Source organism: Nelumbo nucifera, chromosome 6 (genome assembly GCF_055504915.1).
Source record: "Nelumbo nucifera cultivar China Antique chromosome 6, China Antique-T2T, whole genome shotgun sequence".
NCBI lineage: Eukaryota > Viridiplantae > Streptophyta > Magnoliopsida > Proteales > Nelumbonaceae > Nelumbo > Nelumbo nucifera.
This window is the reverse complement of record NC_142654.1, coordinates 21,455,242-21,479,067: the sequence shown is the minus strand read 5'-3', so window position 1 is coordinate 21,479,067 and position 23,826 is coordinate 21,455,242. Positions and strand designations below refer to the sequence as shown.

General features: G+C 37.3%; 1 protein-coding gene across 6 annotated transcripts; it reads right to left on the bottom strand.

Moving 5' to 3' along the window:
* Positions 1 to 1,954: 1,954 nt before the first annotated feature.
* On the bottom strand, positions 1,955 to 22,953 carry LOC104608382 (indole-3-glycerol phosphate synthase, chloroplastic-like). Of its 6 annotated transcripts, XR_016077487.1 has the most exons (13): positions 22,365 to 22,759; positions 19,246 to 19,506; positions 18,974 to 19,150; positions 18,636 to 18,710; positions 18,465 to 18,509; positions 18,211 to 18,375; positions 17,651 to 17,729; positions 8,074 to 8,156; positions 7,841 to 7,909; positions 7,256 to 7,545; positions 7,003 to 7,086; positions 2,636 to 3,857; positions 1,955 to 2,561 (listed from the first exon to the last, which is right to left on the bottom strand). XR_016077487.1 is itself a non-coding variant. In XM_088890040.1 (11 exons), exons 1-10 carry the CDS (start codon positions 22,506 to 22,508, stop codon positions 7,003 to 7,005), a joined length of 1,182 nt encoding a protein of 393 aa, XP_088746166.1. In that variant the 5' UTR covers positions 22,509 to 22,757; the 3' UTR covers positions 1,955 to 3,857. The 6 variants fall into 6 exon arrangements, 2 of the variants coding, with proteins under 2 accessions (XP_088746166.1, XP_010272646.1); XR_737085.3 differs by having other exon boundaries at positions 1,955 to 3,857; XR_016077488.1 differs by lacking the exons at positions 1,955 to 2,561; positions 2,636 to 3,857 and adding an exon at positions 22,806 to 22,953 and having other exon boundaries at positions 6,762 to 7,086; positions 22,365 to 22,533.
* Between the last annotated feature and the right edge of the window lie 873 nt (positions 22,954 to 23,826).

Here is a 23,826-nt window from a genome sequence, read left to right as displayed (position 1 = left end):
AATCAATAAGGTTTATAAGGTACTCATTCCCTTGTAGTTCTTCAGAGGTTCATCAGTCATCAAATAATACAGAGAAATACCAGTAGCTAAACCACAATGATACGCTCTGCTTCATCTTTGCGTGTATCTGTCATCCGAACATCTCCTGCAACTTCCTGAGCAATGATACTAGCTACAACCACAAGTGAATCGGTGACCGGAGACTTCCCATGATCAACATGAGCAATCACAGACACATTAGGGATGTTGTGTTTCAGCCTTTCAGGTTCATAATCCTGTGAAGATCCTGTACTATAAACTTCACCATCTTGATGGATTTTTTTATCACCCATTGAAGAATCTGGAAGGACTAGATTTGCTCCTCGGAGTGATTACATCTACACAACCCTAGGTAAGAGAAGGAAAAATAGAGAGGCAAGAGAGAGGAGACTGGAGGTCTGAGGAGAAAGGGGTTGCCAGTCAGAGGAAGCGGATGAAGGATGGGAGTAATATGTCTCACGTGTACATGGGTTTTAATGAAATACTAACAGACAAGTAGAATTAGTCAATTGTGAAACAGTAGGGTAGTCTTAGTCAATTTCTAAATAGTAAGAGTACATTTAGTCAATTAACTAAAAAAAGCTTTTTTCCTAGTGAAAAGGATTTGATTTTAATTCTTAACAAGAAAAAAAAAGCGAGCTGATTTCAATTCATGTTGCCATTTTTCAAAAACAGTCTAAAAAAGGTTCCAGTTGAATTTAGAAACTAGGAAGTGCACACTTTTCTTTTCTTTTCTTTTTTTTGAACTTATTGATTTTTTTTATTTCACGTCATTTTTACAAATAACCAATAAATACTCAAATTTCCCTCTATATTCTCCTCCAACCTTATCTTCAAAAAAAGACTCAATATTCTCTCAATTATCTTTAATTTCTATTTATCCTCTCCCTTCACTAGAGCCCCACCCTTTTATACTCCTGATTTATAGGAACTTCTAAATTATCTCCAACTTCTCTCTATTTTCTCCACCTTCTTATAAAAATAGGGCCCTACTAAGTAAGATTTTGTTTAGCAGCTAACACAACAGCCAACCCAACTAACACCTTCTTATACATTATTTCCATTTTAAGTTAATATTTATATCCATTTAAAGACAAAAAAAGAACATGTTTTTATAACCAAATTCAAGAACATGTTTTTTGTTTCAGTTTTGAAAACAAGAACCGTACACAACCAAGAACATGTTTTTTGTATTAAGAAACAATCTGTTTTCAAACCAAGTGGTTTTGATTTATTTTTAAAATCATCAATAATAAAAATAATTCACATTGTAGAACGCCCCCTTAGAGTGCAGGTTTGCAAGTATAGCAAGCTAGAGTTTGTGATAAGTGTGTTGACTACTTTGATCATTAATGCAAGGGATATAAGAACTGTTGATTTATTGAGATTTCTTAGATTCTTGGCAGCTTCTTTAATGTCTTTATTTTTTGCATTTGGTTTGCTGGTGGCTCAATAATTGCATGTGTCAACGGGCTACTGACAGTTTTTTACCCTAATGATTTTTGCCTTTTTCTTGGTAGGCATGAGCATGCTTCGTTTTGCTTTGTTGGTTTTTATTTAAGAATGAATACAGGCTGTGTTCTAACCTTAGTGCCAGAGTTGTAAAGAGGTCAAGCTTCAACTTGGAAAATATTTGGAGCAAGCCTGTTAGTGGAGTACAGAGAACCTAATCTATCTCACTATCATCCACCTTCCCCCATACCTTTGGAAAAACCTTCATCGGTATATGATAAACTTTCCTCAAATTTTTTATCTATCTCAGGTTATTCCCATTTCAGGTTAAGAAAAACTCTTCCGTTGGTAATTTGACAATGCTTTTTTTCCTTATATTTTTCCTTCTAAATCAAAAGTTAGGTTTTCATTTTGATCAGGCATGAATAAAAATAAAATCCTATTTATGTTGAATGCTAGTTAGTTTTCCAATTGAGGTTTGAGGTTAGATTTCTAGATTTTTCAAATTCATGTATCCATGAATGATACTTCAAAATTTTAGGGCTGGAGACCCCAAGAAAAGGGGGAAATAGCAGAATCAAACTGTTTTTATCAAAACTGAGGCACCGTCAATTTTGTGGAACTTTTATTATTTTTTCTGTAATCTGATGGGGTTTTTTCTTCTACAATCAATCAATTTAGTCTACATACCTTACCATCCTCCCCCAGAGCAACAAACCCAGGTGGTTGCTCCATATATACCTAATTGCCAGGGAAATTAAGACACAGACTAAGCTAATCTTTGCCACTGGAGAGAAGGTCTCCGTATAGTCCACCCCATACAACTGAAAATAACCTTTAACAAGAAGTCGAGTCTTCAAACGCTCCACACTGCCATCCGGCAAGTATTTAACAATATACACCCATTTACAACCCACAACATGCTTACCTGGAAGAAGAGTGGTGAGTTTCCACATGTGAGTACACTTAAGAGCAGAGAATTCCTCCTCCGTTGCTTGACGCCACCCGGGTGAAGTAAGAGCCTCCTGAACATCCTTAGGTATAGAGATAGATGACAATAGAGAAACAAACTGTCGATGTAAAACGGAAATGTGAGAGACTAAAACAAAATTAGAAATGGGATGTAGGGTACAACTACGTTTACCTTTCCGTAAAGCAATGGGAAGATCAAGCTCGGAAGATTCTGGGACAAGAGCAACAACAAGATCCATAGACAAGGTAAAAGTCAGAGGAGGTGCCGGTGTCTGTCGACGAGCATACACGTACCGGATCGGTGGTCGTTTAGTAGGAATCTGCACTAGAGGAGATGAAAGTTCAGCCCCAACTGGAACAACCAAAACGGGATCACGGACTGGAAGAGGGAGAGGAAGCGAAGGTGGGGATAACGAAATTTCAGGTCCTGAGAAGAATGGAACGGACTCGAAAAAAGTAACATCAAGACAGACATAGAACTTCCGAGTAATGGGATTGTAACATTTATACCCTTTCTGGGTCCAAGAGTAGCCAAGAAAGATACACTTAATAGAGCGTGCATCCAACTTGTCTAACCTAGGACTCAGATTATGAACAAAGCACACATAGCCAAAGACTCGGGGTGTTAATGGAAAGGGAGACAAGGTGGGGAACAAAATAGAAAAGGGAAACCGACCATGAAGGACGAAGGAGAGCATCCGATTAATAAGGAAACAAGCAGTAAGCACAGTGTCACTCTAAAATCGTTTAGGAACACTCGTATGATGAAGAATAGACCGAGCAGTTTCAAAGAGATGACGGTTCTCTCGTTCGGCCACCCCACTTTGCTGAGGGGTGGATGCACATGAAGTTTAATGAATGATGCCATGTTGTTCTAAACACTGTTGAAAAGAAGTGAGGAACTATTCATGACCATTATCTGAACGAAGAACTTTGATTGGAACACCAAATTGCGTACATATTTCAGCATGGAATTTTTTAAAAATGAAAAATAATTCACTCCTTTCTTTCATTAAATAAATCAATGTCATCCTTGAACAATCATTAATAAAAGTGACAAAATACTTGTAACCATTATAAGACTCTATTTTAATCGGACCCCAAACATTTGAATGAACTAAAGCAAAAGGACTCAACATACGACTATCAATTCTAGGACTGAAGGAAAACTGATGGTGTTTCCCATATTGACATGACTCACACTGTAAAGACGACAAATGACTCAAAGACGGAACCAGTATCTTGAGTGCTTTGAGGGATGGATGTCCCAACCGACAATGCCATTGTAGAGGAGTGAGGGAAGTCTAAAGTTCAACTGACGATCCACCATCGTCAAGATAATACAATCCATCGACTTCATGCCCTCCACCAATCTTCTTCCCAGTCTTGAGATCCTGAAAAACACAAAATGAAGGGAAAATGTAATAAAGAGATGTCGTGTCAACATAAGATTGAATGGAAATTTAGGTACATATAAGAACAGATGATAATGAAAGAGATGTCGTGTCAACATTACCAACACCACATATGGGAGAAGAGAAATCGTTGACAAGGGAGATAGTTTGAGATGTGAAAGTTTCAAGGGAAGAGAATACACTTGGAGTCCCGGTCATGTGATAGAGGCTCTAGAGTCAATAATACAGGGAGAGGGTTTGGATGCCAAACAAGCTATACCTGAGTGAGCAAGGGTGGTTGTAGTATGTTGTGAAGTAGCCTAAAGGAACCTCTCATACTCATCGCGCGGTACACTCATCATCTCCTTCCCGAAAACAAATGTAAATGTGGAAGGTGTGAGATCTAGCTGTTGGTTATCACTGACATCAACCCCACCAGCTACTGCATGATTAGCCCATGTAAAAGGTGGGCCATGGAGATCATAACAAAAATTCACTGAATGTCCTTCCCTGCCACAATGGGTATACTTCCTAGTAGAGTTACCTTTTCCTTTACCATGGCCTCCCCCTGAGTCACAACCACCACCACGGCCAAACATGGAACCACCACCACGGCCAAACATGGAACCACCACAACCTCCTCGAGATCCATGTCCTCCCCCTCTAGTACCATGTCCACCTCTTCTGGCTGCCACAAGTCCTGATTTGTCAGACGGTGTGGTACTCTCTATAGAATCCAAAGAGATCTTACAAAGCCTTGCAAATACTTCCTCAAGTGTAAGAAGAGTAAAGCCACCCAATATTTGGGCTCTAACTAGTTCGTATTCTGATTTCAGCCCCACTAAGAACCTAGTGACATCCAGTTGCTCCCTTTGTTGTTGCTGAACCTTAACATCCGAAGTTAGGGGATAAGAGACATTTAATTCATTTATGAGGTTTTTCACAATGGCATAGTACTCTTCTAGGGTTTTATTCCCTTGTTGCGGATCAAAATACTCCTGATAGAGCTGATATACCCTCGCAATATTATCCTACCCAAAATAAAGCTTCTTAGCATGTTCCCATATGCCCTTAGTTGTATCTAAGAACATAAAATTGGCACTTATTTTGGGTTCCATACTATTCCATAACCATGTCATGATTTGGGCATCTTCCTGTTCCCAATCATCAAACCCTGAAGAGTCAACTGATAGTTTATCTTCCTTCACATGCTTCACTTTCCTCTTTGCCTTGAGAAAAACTTCCACCGACTTGGCTCATGGCACATAATTCTCACCATTAAATTTAATTGAAGTCATCTATACACCCAAATAGTCAGAGGGAATCACTACAGTAGTTTTCTGATCACTACAACCATCTCCAGTTGCTGCCATGATGCCCTCCCGATGCTACTTCTGATGTTGAATACCCAGTCACCAACCAAGTACTACTGTCAGGAATTTAATGTTCTAGACACTACAGCAGTCTCCAAACACAAATAATAGGTTCACAACCAGTCACAATCAATCACCACTATATAAACCACCATTCAGATTAAAGAACAAAAGGTAAACCAACATTCAGACAGCAACAAGGCAGAAAATTGATGTAGACAATTCGGCCATTCCTTCTAGCACAAAAACACAAACTTTTTGTTCTTGTTCACACCACTACTAATTACATAGAACCATAAATCACAATGACAGTAACTCAGCAACTCACTAACCACATACGAGCCCTCTTGAAGCTGCTCAATAGAGGGTGAGCATCACAAGCACCACCATACGACCATAGCCGTCACACATGGTACAGGTCTATTTGAGCTTTTCAAAGGCAATACAAGTCCAAAACCATCAACTACTACCACTGCAGTATTCTGTCAGTCAATTCAGGTCACTCGTGACCAACAAAGGTTTCAAAACCTTACAGATTTGAATCTACAGACCCACACAAAAGGGCAAACATACCCTTATATTACTCGGTCACTGTAAACACAGCCTGTTCTTGGACCTTTTTGCCAAGAACCAAGGCTACAAACAACCTAGTTCTTTAGGTTCTGATCAGTCCAAGCAGATTTTGAAGCTTTTCAACCTAGAAATACCAACAACATAAAAAAAAAAGAAACCAACCTCGATGGAGAGCTTCAGTCAACCATCCACTTAATTTTGAAGTTATTTTCTTGAAAAGCAATCAAGTTCTGAGCAGAGGAAGAAGGACCAAAGTGTTCTCAGACCTAGGTCGAGTCTGTGTTCTCCATTCTCAGTCCAGAAAAAAAAAGAGAGTCACGATCAGAGAGGAGCAGACTTAGAGAGCAACGTCCTGCTCTGATACCATGTTTGTTCAGTGGCTTCAACAGTTCGAACTAGAAGAAAGTGAAGGAGGAAGAGCAGAAGAAGAAGAAGAAGAAGAAGAAGAAGAAGAAATCGGTCGAACTTGGTAGCCTAAACCCTACCAGTCGACCATAATATAGATTAGGAGTTTAATTTAAGTACAATGACTAAACAGCCCCCACTTAAGTATGGGACAGGAAGTCTAATTAGAACTGCCACATAAGCACATAACTTAAACTGACGGAAAAGACTAATCTACCCCTCATTCGGCTAACTGTAACAAGAACCAAATCTATTTACCCTTGATAGAGTTCATAATCTCAGTTTTTTGTTTAAGTTGATTTGAGTAGAAGCAGCTAGAATCAGCCAGAACTAGTGGTAGATTCTATCTTAAAGCAATTCAAATATCAATTCCACGATCTTATATTCTAAATTTTGTTTCTGCCATGATCTTATATATCCATACATGAATGACATAACCCAGAATAACATGACTGGTGCAGTAGTCACCTTATCAAAACCAAATCAAGGTGATGGTGTGAACTTTAAAGAAGTTATACCAGATTAGGTGATCAAACCTTCAACCTCATGGATATGGCATAAAGAACATCCCAACTACAAGTACAATTTTCTTTTGGTTTTTTTGAAGCCTCCCAACTATAAATACAAGTGAATTCAACATAATGGTAATTAAATTACTTTTTTCAGAGTTCAATAGATATAACAGTTTATAACCTATCAAAAAAAATTAAATATAACAGTTTATATTTCCACAAAGCCAGAATAAAGAAAAGGAAAATAAGGAAAACAAAAATGGTGCAGGCAGTTGATAGTACTCATGAAGATATATCTTTGCCAAATAGTCCAGTTATTCCTAAACCTGGATCTTTTTGTTTAACAATTGACTCCCCAACCAAAACCTACAAAGACAACATTGAAAATTCAATTAGAACTACTAAAATGTATCTCTGTCTCAAATACAGAAATGCAACCACACAAGCATTTATATGCATACAAGCATAAATCTGCAAAGGATATACAACACATGAACTGGTGTAACATTGGATACAGATAGTGATATGGGCATACCATGCATATGCATTATGCATGCCGTGATCTACCAAGCCAAAGCAATCTCAGACATGCAATATGAACACACCAAAATGCTTATCGGGGATATGTTTCTTCTCTCAAGAGAAAATTAAGACCACATAATCGTTTATCAAAGGTAAAAGTAACATGCAGATCAGGAGGCATCTCTGGTTTCATCTTGAAAAAATCACATCAATGTGTTGGATCCTCAGGAGGGCCAGAAATGGTAGAAAACTGGACCCTGCTTGATGGTTCAATAGTTGCATCGTCAAATGGGTTCCTGAAGGCTGAAGCAGTCGAGGTTAGTCCTCAATTTTTCCATAGCCAAAACTACCTGAAAATTGTAGAGCAATTATTGACAATTCGGTGATTTTAATTTTCTATGTCATTTTCTGTTTCAATCTTTTACTTCTGTAATCATGGTTTTATATACTAACAGTCAAACCACTGAAGTATGACTTGCTAGTCTCAACAGTTTTCTGTCCAGATCAGGTTTTCACAGCTAGCACCAAAACAGGTATTGCCATTTGGAGCTCTGAAACAATCAATACTCACAATCAATATACAGTTTTGTTGTCTTACCGCTTTAACTCCAGCTTCTTGTACATAAGCTATGTCAGCTGGAGTAAACAGCCCAGATTCCCCAACCACCTGAAGAGTCAAGAATAACAAAAATCAAATCCCATGGTAACACAAAACATAACAATACTTGTAACCTTTACCCACCCAAAAATTTCAAAAAACTGAAGGAAAATAAGGGAGATAAATTTGCTATACCTTAAGATAATAATGATATGGGTGAAAAGATTACTTACAATTATGTCTTTCTGCCGGATCAATTTGCCACGCTCTCCCTCAAGAAGTTTCTTTGTGTTGCTAATGTCAACCTCAAATGTTTCTGTGGATAAGCCAAACAAAAAGTTTAATTGTCAATGTGACAACTAAATGGAGAGAGGTACACATCTAAAATGTTAGTGTATGTTATCAGTGGATGGCATATGATACATGGTATTCATTCCCTCATGTCAATACCTAAAAGAGCAGTGGAATGTGTTGAAAATCCAGCTATATATATTTCTAAAATAAGGTTAAGTAAGGAATGAATAAAGTATGGTAATGCATATTTGGAAGTTTATCTAACTAAAAAAGCTTCAATTGTTTGGACACAACCATCATAAAAGAAGATAGCTAAAAAAATTCCAAAAGAAAATAAACCCCAGATATCATTGTGATATGGCAATTTTAAACACTTTTTTTTTTTGCAAAAGAAGGATGAATACTTAATAATATTTAAAAATGGATCAAACATAAGTCAAATAGATTTTATCCTTGCTAAGAAAACCAAATGAATGATGTGTAAAGATTGCAAAGCTATTCCAGTAGAAAGCTTAACAACACAACATAGATTAGTGGTGGTAGATGTGCTCAATAGGAAATGGAAGAGAGATAGGTGTCCAAGAGTTAGGTGGGAAAACCTAAAAGGAGAAAAGCTAGTTCAATTTAGAAACATGTTGATAATAGAAGGGAATTGAAATTTAGATGAAAAGATTAATGATATTTGGCTTGAAATGGAAAACAACATAAATAAAGTAGCAAAGGATGTCTTAGGAGAATTTAAAGGAAAATGGAAAAGTACTAAAGGAACTTGGTGGTGGAATAAAGATGTTCAAAATATAATCAGATTAAAATGAGCATGAATGGCAAAAAACTAAAAATGCAAAAAATTGGGAAAAATATAAAACCATAAGATAAGAAGTTAAAAAGGAAGTGAGTGAAGCTAAATGTAGGGCCTGTGATGAGTTTTACCATAAATTAGGCACTAAAGAGGGAGGAAAAGGAATTTATAAACTAGCAAGCTGAGAGAAAGGAGAGGCAAAGATCTAAACCATGTTAGGTCCCTAGGTGCATTAAAGATGGAAATCAAAGAGACTTGGTAAAAGATGAGGAAATTAAATAAAGATGGAAAAAATGTTTTGAAAAATTATTAAATGAACAACAGGGAGAGGGTGCTAATGGAGGATGTAGAAACCACTGATGTGGTCCCCACCTCTTTCTATTGTACTCGTGTACAACTACTAGTTATTTAAGTGTCAGTCCACAATTAGTTGTTAGTCTCTTATTAGGACTTTAGTCTTGTCTTTTAGCCTTTTATTAGGACTTTAATTGTTGTCTTTTATTACGATTTTGCCATGTAAGCAGTCTTATCCTTACTTCAGAATTAATATAAATAGAAAGAGGGGGGTGGAAGATTAAGCATCCTCTTCTTTTCTGAAATCCTTCCTTCGAAATCTTCTTCTCTTCTTTTCTCTTTCTCCTCTCATGCTCTCCTCTCATCCTCTTAATTTCCTGTTGATTATACACCATAGCTTGGGCTGTCAGTAGTCTCATACGACTACATGGTATCAGAGCCAACCTAGGAAATCTTATGATAGTCTGACATGGCCGGCTGCATAAGAATTTCCTAGGGTTGGAAAATTTCCAGCAAAAGGGATCACCGGCTGAGTCTTGGAGATTGTTGGTGAAGCATCAGAGGATGACCAGCAATCAGGAAGAGTCAAAAGGAAGAACCCTCAAGATTAGGGTTCAGACTTGTTTTTGAAGGTTGCGGCCAGAAAGTCAGAAGGAAGAACCCTCAAGATTAGGGTTCAGACTTATCTTTGAAGGTTGCGGCCAGAGCTTTGCTGAAGTAAGTCAATCTTTTCTATTAAAAGGATTACCTTTTCTGGATATTTCAAAGGTTCAACTGAAAGTTTTTTCCTCCTGAACTGTTCTTGATACATTAAAAGAATAGTTTTTTGGTTACTTTAAGAGGTGCGGCTGAACTGGTTGTGTTCTTGGCTTGTTTCTTGACCTTTGATTGGTTCTAGGTTCAAGATTCTAGTTTCTTGACTGTCGCCAATTCTAGAGCTGCAGTTAGTTTCAGCCTTGCACTCTCAGCCCTGCACTCTAAGTTGTACTTGGAAGGTTATCTTTTTTGGGTGGATTGCCGACCTAGAAGGATAAAGTAGGTTCGGCTGATAGCAAATTCTGGGTGTAATTATCCAGTCTCAGTGATACAAAAGGCATTTGTTAATCTTTTCTTGACAAAGAATGGAGTTTAAGAGCCAAGGGGAACACTATTTAGGGGCTGGTGGTGTTGGTAGCATACCTAGAATGGGCCCAATCAGCCATGATGGCTATTGAGGGTAGAGGAAAGCTAAGTTATTTACTAGGAGATGTCAAGGAACCAGCCAAGGATGACCAAATATATACCAAATGGGTTCAGGAGAACTATTTGGTTATGACATGGCTGTGTAACTCCATGCAACCACATATCAGCTGAAATTATTTATGAGCAAAAACAGCTAAAGAAATTTGGGATATCATGAAAGAAACCTACTCCCAGCCCCTCAATGTTGCTAGGGCCTATGAGTTAAAATGTAAGGTGAATAACCTTAAGCAAGGAGAGAAGCCAGTCTTGGTTTATTTTTCCACCTTGAAATCCTTGTGGCATGAGATTGATCACTTAGAAACAATTGAGTGGGAAAGCCAGAAGGATGCACAAACCTACAGAAAGCAGGTTGAAACCAATAGGGTATTTGAGTTTCTAGCTGGTCTGAATTCTGAGTATGACATTCTGAGACAACAACTTCTAACAAGAGACAGTGTGACTCTATCACAAGTTTACTCTCTAGTGCACATTGAAAAAAGTAGAAGGAAAGTTATGTTACAGCACTCGCCACTTGAATCAGCCTTGGCAGCAACTAAACCCAAGTTTGGGGGGGATAAAGAGAGAGATATGAAGAAGGAAGACAAGAATGACCTAATATGTGAACATTGCAAAAAACCTAAGCATACCAAAGAAACCTGTTGGAAGCTACATCCTCATCTAGTTCCCACAAAACTCAAGAACAAAAAGGGGAATGCTAATACAATTGTTACTACTGATTGTGCAACCTCATCAAGCACAAAAGCAGCACCACTAGACACTCTAGCTGCTGTCCGAGCTGCCTTGACTCAATTGGAAAAGGAGGTTGGTAATTCAGCATCATCCTCTTAGCCAGTCACAACATCGGCTCCTCCCACCTCAGCATTTGCTCATTCAGGTACACGGGCCTCAGCTTATCATGCTTCAGCTCCAGGTAACACTGAACATTGTTGGGTAATAGACTCAGGTGCATCTGATCATATGACCGGTTTGCCTTCACTATTTACTACCTATCACTTATCCTCTGGTAAAGACAAGGTGTCTATTGCTGATGGATCACTTGTTCCCATTTCTGGCAAGGGAGACACCAAGTTGTTTAGTGCCATTTCCCTGTCTTCTATTCTGTATGTTCCTAAACTTAGCACCAATTTACTTTCAGTTAGCAACATTACTAAAAACCAGAATTGCTCAGTAACCTTTTTTCCTGATCGATGTGTTTTTCAAGACTTGGAGACAAGGAAGGTGATTGGGACTGGCCGTGAGACAAATGGAATCTATCTACTTGGAGGAAGTTCACAATGGGACGGTAGTGAAGTTAGAGGGTCTTTTGTTTCTCAGTCTATTGGTCAAGTCATGCCTTGGCATAACCGGTTGGGTCATTTATCCTTTAGGTCTTTGAAAATCTTGTTTCCTAGTTTATTTGAATCTACCCAGATGTCCAGTTTAAAATGTGAAAGTTGTGAGCTTGCAAAGCATTGTAGAACAACCTATTCATTAAGTAATAAGAGAAGTAGTGTTCCTTTCGACATTGTGCATACCGATGTTTGGGGACCATATCACATCACTGCTATGGGGGGGTACAGATACTTCTTGTTGTTTGTTGATGACTACACCCGGTTTTCTTGGGTCTACTTGATGCGTTCTCGAGATGAGGTCCCTACCCTAACCCAGACCTTTCATCAGATGATTTTAACCCAGTTTGGGGTAAAAATCAAAATTTTCAGATCCGATAATGCGAGAGAATACTTTAAAACATCACTAGCCTCTTATTTTCTTGACCATGAGATTATCCATCAAAGTACCTGCCCTCATACCCCTCAGCAGAATAGGGTGGCTAAGAGAAAGAATAGGCACATATTGGAAGTAGCTAGAAGTATCATATTCAACTCCAATGTGCCAATACATTTCTGGGGAGATGCCATTCTCACAGCTGTGTATCTCATCAACTGAATTCCTTCACGGGTTCTTGACATGAAACCTCCATTCACTCTTTTATATCCTGATAAAGAGTTGTTTTCTATCCCTCTTAAAACCTTTGGTTGTACCTGCTTCGTGCAAACTCTTGGCCCTCACTATTCCAAATTTGACCCTAAAGCCTCAAAATGTATTTTCCTTGGTTATGCACAAACTCAAAAGGGATATTGCTACTACGAACCTACTTCAGGACAGAAATTTGTATCCATGGTTGTTACTTTCTTTGAGGATGTACCTTATTACTCTAGGGTTTCTTCTTAGGGGGAGAGTAGTATGGTTGGGGTTAACACATCAAAAGTCCCTTTACCTATTCCATTGAGTGAAGAGGGGTGTAATGGGGAGGGTTGTCAAAAATGTCGGGATTTGAGAGTTTATCACAGACAATGGAGGCAGGTTGATTTCGGTCATCAGCAGTCTAGGCCAGCCCCAATTCCTTCTGAAGATCTAGATCCAGGTACTACATCTCTTCCAGCTCCCATTACAGATGAGACTTCTGCTGTTGAGCCTTCTCCATCTTCTGAGCCCTCACTTCCATTGAATGACCTTGACCTTCCCATTGCAATTCGTAAAGGAAAACGTCGTTGCACCTCATCGACAGCCCATTGTATCTCACAATTCTTGTCCTATGATCACCTATCTCCCTCTTATAAGTCCTTTCTTACATCAATTGTTGATATTCCCATTCCCAGAACAGTACAGGAAGCCCTGACCATTCCTGAGTGGAAAGATGCAATGAAGGTAGAAATGGATGCCCTTCTGAGAAACAATACTTGGGAGCTAGTTGATCAACCCAAAGGGAAGAAACAGTTGAATGTAGATGGATGTTTACTGTGAAACATAATGTTGATGGTTCCATTGAAAGGTATAAGGCCCGGTTAGTTGCAAAGGGATTTTCTTAGACTTATGCTATAGATTACTTGGAGATTTTTGCACCAGTAGCAAAAATGACCACTATCAAAGTGTTATTATCTCTTGCAGCCAGTTACTCTTGGCCCTTGTTCCAAATGGATGTTAAAAATGCCTTCCTCAATGGAGACTTGCAAGAAGAAGTGTACATGCAGTTGTCTCCTGTTTTTTATAGTACAGAGACAGGTAAGAAGGTTTGTCGGTTGAATAAAGTTTTGCATGGACTAAAACAGTCTCCCAAAGCTTGGTTTGATAGATTTAGACAAGCCCTTGAAAAGTTTGGCTATGTGCAGGCATAATCAGATCACACTTTGTTTATTAAGAAAGTGGATACTTCCTTGACTCTACTTGTTGTATATGTGGATGACATTGTAGTAACAGGAAATGATAACAGCGAAATAATTGAGTCTCTTAAGAAACTTCTCCATCAAGAATTTGAGGTAAAGGACCTGGGAGAGCTACGATATTTCTTGGGTATTGAGGTACTCGGTCCAAGCATGGAATCTTTGTTTCTCAAAGGAAGTATGTCCTTGATTTGTTAGAAGAAACAGGAAAGTTGGGTGTTAAGCCAGTTGATACACCTATTGAACAGAATCACAATATTAGTGCAGAAGGTGGAGAGCTTCTTGAAGATAAAGCTATGTTCCAAAGATTAGTTGGTAAACTACTATATCTTTGTCTTACACAACCAAACATCAACTATGCAGTCAGTGTTGTTAGTCAGTATATGCACTCTCCCAGAACTACCCACCTACTTGTTGTTGAGAGGATATTAGCATATTTAAAGAGGTGTCCAAGCAGAGGTGTACCATTTAAGGATAATAATCACATGAAGATAGAAGTTTACACAGATGCAGATTGGGCCGGTTGTATTGATGATAGAAGAAGGTCTACCTCTGGATATTGTGCCTTTGTAAGAGGTAACCTTGTTTCTTGGAGGAGTAAGAAACAAAATGTTGTTTTTCGTTCCAGTGCTGAAGCTGAATATCGGTCCATGGAAAATGGTGTGGCTAAAATACTATGGTTGAAATCATTGTTTGATGAATTGGGTATTACCTATGAGAAACCTCTAATGTTGTACTGTGATAATCAGGCTACTATTAATATAGCTCATAACCCGGTACAACATGACAGAACCAAGCACATTGAAGTCGATCAACATTTTATTAGGGAAAGGGTTGCATCTCAAGAAGTTTGTCTTCCATATATCAGCTCCAACATGCAGCTTACTGATCTTCTCACCAAGGCAATTTCAAAGAAGAAGTTAGAAGCAGATCTATGCAAGTTGGGAATGACAAACATCTATTCCCAACTTGAGGGGGAGTGTAGAAACCACTGATGTGGTCCCCACCTCTTTCTATTGTACTCGTATACAACTACTAGTTATTTAAGTGTCAGTCCACAATTAGTTGTTAGTCTTTTATTAAGACTTTAATTGTTGTTTTTTATTAGGATTTTAATTTTGCCATGTAAGCAGTCTTATCCTTACTTTAGAATTAATATAAATAGAAAGAGGAGGGCGGCAAATTAAGCATCCTCTTCTTTTCTGAAATCCTTCCTTCGAAATCTTCTTCTTTTCTTTTCTCTTTCTCCTCTCATTCTCTCCTCTCATCCTCTTAATTTCCTGTTGATTATACACCACAGCTTGGGCTGTCAATAGTCTCATACGACTACAGAGGAAAAGCTAGCAATACTAATAGTGTTAAAAATAATGCATACCTTCATATAGTTAGACCTTTTGAAGTAAAAGAGGCACTTAATAAGGTCTAATAGAAATGTGAAAAGGTATGGGAGAGGTAGGGTTGCTATCGCTAAGCTATATAATAAAACAGTAAAAGAAAAGATATATGATGATTAGAGAAATAACAATGGTGCCTATATTTAAGAACAAAGGTGATATACAAAGATATAATAATTCTCATGAACCACACTGAAACTTTGGGAGAGAATAATTGAACAAAGATTACAACTTGAAACAAGTGTATTAGGGAATAGTTTGGCTTTATGCCAAGGAGACCAACCATGGAAGTTATATAAATTTTGAGACGATTAATAGAAACGTTCAAAGAGAAGAAAAAAGATCTTCATATGGTGTACATTGATCTAGAAAGACTTATGATAGAGTTCCTAGAGAGATAATATGGTGGGTCTTGGAAAAGAAAGGGTTTCAAAATAGGTATATAGACCTAATTAAGGATATGTATGAAGGGGTAACAACCAATGTTAGAACACCAACAGGAGATACTACAAATTTTACAATTAAGATGTGTCTTCACTAGGGGTGGATTCAAGTCGAGCCGAGCCAAATACTTGGCTATTCCAGTTTGGCTCACTGAAATTGAATTAGGATAGAGCTTGAGCTCGAGCTCGAGCTCGATTCGAGCTAGAGACTCAAGCTCGATTCGAGCTAGAGACTCGAGCTAGAGACTTGAGCTCAAGCTCGGCTCGATTCAAAGCTCGCAAGTTTGAGCTCAACTACAAGCCAAGTTTTTTCTAAAGAATAAAAAGTATACATATAAAAAAATGTTTTATTTTACGTACAAAAAATTAAGAATTATAAAAATTATTTATTATAATACATATAAAAAACGAAAAACATACATATGAAAATGTTTTTATTTTACATACAAAAAATAAGAATTATAAAAAATATTTACTATTATACATAAAAATAAAAACACTATTATATATAATAAAAATTATTTATTATATATATATATATTTATATATGTATATGTTTTTGTATATGTATATGTATGTAATAAAAAATTATTTATTTATTACACTAGGCTCAATTAGCAAACGAGCCTATATATCAAGCTCATGCTCGGCTCGAAGCTCAGTTTAAACCGAGCCAAACCAAGCTTTTCACGAGCTGAGCTTGAATAGCTCGTGAGAAGCTCGGCTTGTGGCAACCCCTACTCTTCACCAAGGTTTAACACTTAGCACTTATCTATTTGCACTGATCATAGATGAATTGACTAAACACATTCAGGAAGAAGTTATGTGGTGCATGTTGTTTGTAGATGGCATTGTTTTAATTGATGAAACTAATGAAGGATTAAATGCAAAATTAAACCTATGAACAAATTCCCTAAAAACAAGAGATTTTAAAATAAATAGGACTAAAACAGAGTATATGACATGTGAGTTTAGTAATAATAGGAGTGTAAATCAGGAGACACTTAGGATTGGGGACCAAGATATTACTCAATGTGACCATTTCCGATTCCTTGGTTCAATAGTTCATAACAAGGGATAGATAGAGAGGATGTCACCCAAAGAATTAGAGTAGGTTGGGCAAAATGAAGGGATGCATCTAGACTTTTGTGTGATAAGAGAATACCTCTTAGACTAAAAGGAAAATTCTATAAAGTTGTAAGGCCAACTATGTCGTATGGAAGAGAGTGTTAGGCAATCAAGAAACAACATGTTCAAAAAATGAGTGTGGCAAAAATGCGAATGCTAAGGTGGATAAGCGGAAAAACTAGGAAGGATAGGACCAAGAATGAAACCATCCATAGAAACCTAGGATTAGCTCCAATAGGTGACAAAATGAGGGAGAGTAGACTAAGATAGTTTGATCATGTGCATAGAAGACTACCAACAACTCCAATTAGAAGAAGTGATTTTTTACAAGTGGAAGAGGCTAGAAGAGCTAGGGGTAGACCAAAAAGGATATGGGTAGAAGTAGTAAAAAATGATTTAAGCATTAATAATTTAATAATGGATATGGCTTTAAATAGAATGGATTGGCGAGATAGGATTCATGTAGCCGACCCCATATAGTTGAGATAAGGCGTGGATGATGATGATGATGATGTCATTGTTAAAGAAAAAGTTTGGATTGGAAAAATAAAAACCATGGAGTCAAGGACAAGGTTTGGGTAAGTGGAATTCCACAAGGATTGGGCCTCATCACTTCTCACCGGTCTCATATTTTAAGAATCATGACCACCACTGAATAGGTCCTAAATGAAAGATTGGAAATACCAAGAACTAACATAATAAGATGATTCTTAGACAAAATTTGGGCATTATCTGTAGGCCATCTTTTTAACTTTAAAAGGAATTTTTCTTCATCCAATTAAATGCAGTAGAATCAGATTATTATAACACCTTTTGTGCATACTATTTTTTGGTGTAGCTGATTTACTAGGGAGGACCAATCTGACGGTGGGTTTAATGCTCAAAACAAGGGAGACTTGGCAAGTTATAGGAGCCCCAGACCTATCTACAGATCCTGTGTTCCCACACCCAAGATTTAACCACTTCATAAAGCTAGCCATTGATAAAGAGGGAGGGGGGAGAGAGAGAGAGATTACCAAGGTCACGGTTGTTGATGCCAATGAGTTCCACTCCGTCAATTCCTAAAACACGATCCATTTCCCTTTCATTGTGCACCTTAAGAGGGTAAAAAAAAAGAAAATACAAAGAAAACCATGCAAACAATAGCATTCAATTAATCACTGCAAGAGCAATACCTTTTTCTTTCATAAAAGGAATGCAAATAGAAAATGACAGACATAGGCCCAAATGAAGATAAATAAACCAAATATGATAATGTTGTATCTCTTCAGAAAAGTCAAATAGATTGTCTGTCAACTTTCCATTTTTCAATAAAGACTTGCAAATAATTACTTAGAAGCATTAAAAGGAACAAAAAAAAAATCAGTCTATTTGGACCAAAGAGTAGCTGCTGTCAGTTTGGCCTCAATTCACTAAAACTTGATATTAGTTACACACTAACCATGTTAAATAAACAGAATATTGAATCTTTCTTTCCTTTTTCTGTAGAAATGGTACGTATAAAAAGAAGAAATGTGAAGAAAACAATGCAATTACTAAAATAATAAAGTATGTGGCAGGAAAACAATCAACAGACCTCCACCAATGCAGCCAAGCCAAGTATTTTGCATATCTTAGTCATGTAGCTTATGTCAAGATCAGGCAATACAGCAGCAATCAAAAGAACTGCATCTGCCCCTTTTGTCCGAGCATAATAAATTTGCCAGGCATCAATGATGAATTCTTTGCAGAGAAGAGGACACTACATAACTTTTCGAAGTGAGAAGGTTGTATTTAAAAGATAATATGTGTTGATAAGAAAGATTAGAAGACATATCTATCAGGGCAGACCTTTACTCCAGAATTCCGTATTGCCTCTAAATTTTCAAAGCTTCCCTTCATTAGTGAAGAAAAGAAAAACAAAAGAAAGAGCCAATTAGTCGAAAAAACCTTTCTTCAATTGATGTTAGTAGAAAAAAACTACATCTCTCCACCCCATAAATGTCAATTAGTCAAATGTACCTGAAAGTACTTCTCATCTGTCAAAACACTAAGACATGCAGCTCCTCCTTTCTCATAAGCTTCAGCTATTTGAATCTGTTTCAGATCATGAAGTCAGAGACAAATGATTGCCAAATAATCAGGTAGAAACACAAATCAGCACAAATTTGGTGCAACTGCAAGACAGAAAAATTGTCTGGGAATCTGATTTTGGCAAGACAGAAAAACACAGACTTGTGGGCATGTCCATAAGAATCTAAGAATTGTCAGAATCCAATTTGTGTCCAACACAGACACTTCAACCATTTAGGAAAGCCCATGCAACACTGTAGAGACACGTACACAAATAGAAAATTTACCGGATCAAAATCCTCTCTCAATATGCCTCTGCTTGGAGAAGCCTTCTTTACTTCAGCTATTAGAGCTGGTAAATCAGTTCGCATATGAGATGCCTTCAATGCACCAACAAAATCTCTAACAGGCGGAGCATTCTCAAGAGATTTCTTCAGAAGAGATAATGGCTTTCTTTCTTTTAACTGGAAATTAAAAAAAAAAAGTTTAAGGAATGTAAGGGGTGAATCCATCACATTATAATGGAAAAAGAAAAATATGAAACGGAGCATAAACATACTTCTGATACTTCAATGTCCTTGTTCCATATTATTTCCTCTAGAATGTTACGAGGAGTATTGCCCTCATTCTGCAACCGGAACTCAAAGGGGCCCACATAATGCATAGGGGGTCCAGTGGGTGGCCGTCTCCTAATTCTGATACCCTGACTAGAAGCTATTTCATCTATAAGTCTTCCTGCTTCCCATTCCTTGATCTCAAGTGCATTAGCTTTGGAATCAACCATTGGAGGAAGTGTAGAATTTCCATCCTTTGACGCTGACTACCAACACAAATGAAATATAATATAATTTTAGAACCACTTAAATGATTTATCAAGAATTAATTTTGCTTACTGATTCGGGTAAAACGCATTTCTTATAAAGAAGGATTATCTCTAATTAAGAGTTAGAAATGTTTTCTTTTCAAAGGGCATAAGTAGCCTTGTCTACTAACTCATTATTACAATCAAGGTATTATTTTCTTTCCATTTACTAGGAATTCCTTTTCTAATTTCTATAATAAATTGAATGGGTTCAAACAAGCACCATTAACTTTATGGTATATTTGTCTGCAATTCCTGCCTGTGGAAAATTATCAGTTTTCTTACTTGATCTGAATTTTAACATATTTTGAAATTTTTCAGCAGTGTCTTTTTGAAAATCATGTATACAAGGTTTTATTCTTTTGTCTTAAACATTATCAAAAACAGAAACCAAGAACTTTCACGACTCTAGCTTTGACCTCACTGAAACACCGAGTGTTCACTAAAGAACAGCTTGATGGATCCCCAGCATTAAACAAATGGAAGCCTACACTTCGAGAATATCCAAATTCAATTTTAATGGCTGTTCCTTAGGCACTTCAGGGTCATTAGGGATTGTGGGGCATTTAGACATGGAATTGGTGAAATTTACATGATGTTTTCAGGGTCAAAAGGACATGGGGGCTCGACTAGAGAAGAAAGAGCTTGAGTACATGGTCTGAAGGTAGGAATATAGGATATGGCTCAGTTTTGGACAGAAGGGGCCTCTCAAACAGGATTATACAAGTTCAATTCAAATGTCCATGGACTCAAAGAATCTCCTAGGAGAGAAGGAAAATCTTGACAACCAGCTTAAACCACTTGTTTGGATGGATACCAAGAACAGATAATACATTGGCAGATAGCCTAGTGAGAAAAGGAGTAAATATTAATAAACAACATATCTACTTGGATCTTCTTAACTTGGAGTAACATCATATGATACTGTTTTAGGGCATTATCTGGTCGGTTCTAGGACAGTGATCACCTTTCCTTCCTTCTCCTTGGAAAGGGTAAGGAGGCAAGGAGTTGTACTGCTTTCTCTTTCTTTCAAATAAATAAAACTCATTAGTTTTCTTAAGAATATCAAGGAATAAATATTAAAAGAATAAGAAAAATTAATAATATTCAGTGTCATATCCATTGTTATATTATGGATTCTTAAATCACTACCTAAACCCATATCCTTCTTGGTCTGCCCCTAGCTCTTTTGGCCCCTTCAATTTATAACAAATCATTTCTTACTGGTATTGTAGATGTTCTTCTCTACATGTGCCCAGACCATTTTACTCTAATCCTATACTTTCCAGCTTTCCTACTCATCCATCTCATCAATTATATTTCTGCTACACTCATTTTTTGGGGATGTTTCTTGACCATCCAACACTCTGCTCCATAGAACATTGCTGACCTCATAACCATTTTATAAAATTTTCCTTTTAGCCTAAGTGGTATTCTCCCATCACATAAGACTCCAAATGCACCCTCCATTTTTCCCATCTTGCTTTAATTCTACAGGCTAGTTGGCTACATCCTCCTCAATCTCTGCTTTGTTGTGGATTGTAAAACCAAGGTAATGGAAGAGCTCATATTGAAATATCTCTCAGTCTCCAATCCTAACTATACCCTAACTTTCGCTCCCACTATTATTAAATTTACATTGCATGAATTCTGTTTTAATCCTACTTATTTTAAACCTCCTGTTTCTAAGGTACTTATCTATAAATCTAATTTCACATTTAATCCTTCTTTAGTTTCATCAATTAATACTATGCCATCAGTATTTTTTTTTAAGCCATGCCATCAGTAAATAACATGCACCATGGGACCTCCTCCTGAATATGTTAAGCCAATTTGTCCATGACTAGTGCAAACAAATAAGGGCTAAGTTCTAGGCCTTGGTGAAGTTATTATATACATATGCATTCATATATACATACATTAGCCAGGTTGTATACTGACCTTCCCTAAATGACTTAAAAATCTTTAACATGGTAATTTAGTTTGCGGGTCAAAAGGATTCTCCAAATTCCTTCCCCAGTCCTTTATCTAAGGGAACAAACCAGCTCAAAAGAAAGCCACATTTTCAAAATAAGCCTTCTTGTGTAGGCATCATATGGGTTATATAATTAAAAAATGGATAGATATTATCAACTGGACACCCCATTAGAAGGCTGGACAGTATGAATCAGTTGCAGGACCCTTCTTCAGGGCAGAAATAGGTGTAGGGAGGAAAACAATATAACTGCTTAAAAGATAGGCATCAATATAACTTTAGCCAAATGAAAATTTAAACCATTTGGTTAGTTGGATTAAGTGGTTTATATCATTGAGCATCTCCAAACAAATCACCTTGATTTTGTACAGCACGGAGAGGCGGCTCTACGCATTTCCAAATTCCAATAATTAATATGACCCAGAAATAAATTGATAAAAGTAATACTCATAATTTAACAATGGATATGGCATTAAAGTTAACGGAATGGTGAAACAGGATTCATGTAGCCGACCCATGTAGTTGGGAATATTCTATAGTTACACAGAGAACAATATCTGCAACGGTGATTAGAGCTCTATAAGTAAGAACTTCGTAGTTGTCATCAGAACTTAATCCAAAAGATCTTTTTTTCTTTCATCATTGAATAAAACATCTAAATAACTTATAAAAAGCCAATCCAAGCACCTCAAAAATCAAATAATACTCCAAAAAAATAAATTTATGTTCGAATAAGAATCAACGGTTTTAACTCAAGGCTTATCAACTGAAACCGTGACCATAAATCAAAAAGGAACGAAGCCCAGCTGACTTGGGTGGAGTTTGAAAGGGCGTCGCGCACCTGCTGTGCTCGAATGATTTGTGAGGACCCAAGAGCCATGCGACCATTGTCCATTAGAATCGACCTCTCAGTTGTGAAATTCTGTCGTGGTTTAACAGTAGGAATACACGGAAACGAAACCCTAAGTGACGCTGTGATGACCATTGCTTACTGAAAACCTCCGACGATCCTGTAGCAAGATAGGCGCAAGCTGAGAAATGCACCAAGACGATACTGTACTTAGCAGAATGCAATAGTAGTTGAGCAGGCTGTAAAACCAATTATAACGAGAAGGCTGTAAAACCAATTATAACACTGCAAATCAGTCATCATAAAATACATGGCCCCAAAATTATTCAACCTCAGTATGGGATCCATGTATTTTATCAGTGGTGGGTATACCACGAAGTTAAAGCATTCAGGAAAAAATAATGGTTTGAGGGTGACACATATAACCGGTACCTAACCAATTTTGAAACCGAACAAATGAACAATCCGACTGTCCAAAACCTTGGTACAAAATCTTATTGCTGTGATTTTTGACAAGAGATACAAAAAGTCATTTGATTCAGCTTAATCTTATACTCTTATTGTCTTGTATGGTATAATAGAAAGTAATTAATAAATAACGAAAATTATAAGCTAAGAACTTTACTTCGAATTTTCTGTTTCTATCTTATTTTATATCAACCCAAACATATATAGTTGTACTCTCTTTTATTTTATGCTAAAAATATGATTATTGACATGATCCATCTTTTAAAATTTTAAACTATGATTTTCTAGTTAATTCAGATAAGAAGCTTTCCCATGAATCTAGCTTTTTTGGCTCGTGAAAAAAGCAAGCACCAAGGGTGTGATTGGCACGATAACTGATACTAACTAAACATATTGGCATACAACAGTTTCTACGCATGTATATGATTGAAACAGGCATATCTCAAAAATGCACGTGTTAGAGGCTCTTTGTATTGCTCTAAGGCCCTGAAGCCCAATCATTCTAACTTATTTGTTTTAAGTGTAAGTTCAAATTTACACCGATGAAAAATTTGATTCCGGTTTAGTGATTGATGGAAAATTGAACCCGGGTATTTTGGAAAATTGAACCCGGGTATTTTAGAAATTTTCTCTCATGTTGTTTGGTTGTTCCGATATAAAAGTGAAACTCTGCTCTGAAACTCTGCTTTACTCTCACACTCTGCTCTGCTCTAAAATTCAGTGCGAGCATGGCAACACGGAAGAACCTGGAATGGATGTTCTCAAGTTTGGGGAAGGAGAAGACAATCTACATCGACCATGTTTGGTTGTCAAGGTTTAAATTCGGTGAGATTGTGCAGAGGAGGAGAAGATGATCTACAGAGGAGGGAAGCAGGGGAAGAAGAAGAAGAAGAAAATGGAGGAGAAGCGAGAGAGAAAGAACGAAAGAGAGAAAATGGTGAGAGAAAGGTTGGAGGTGGGTTCAGATCTTCCATTGTAACCATGC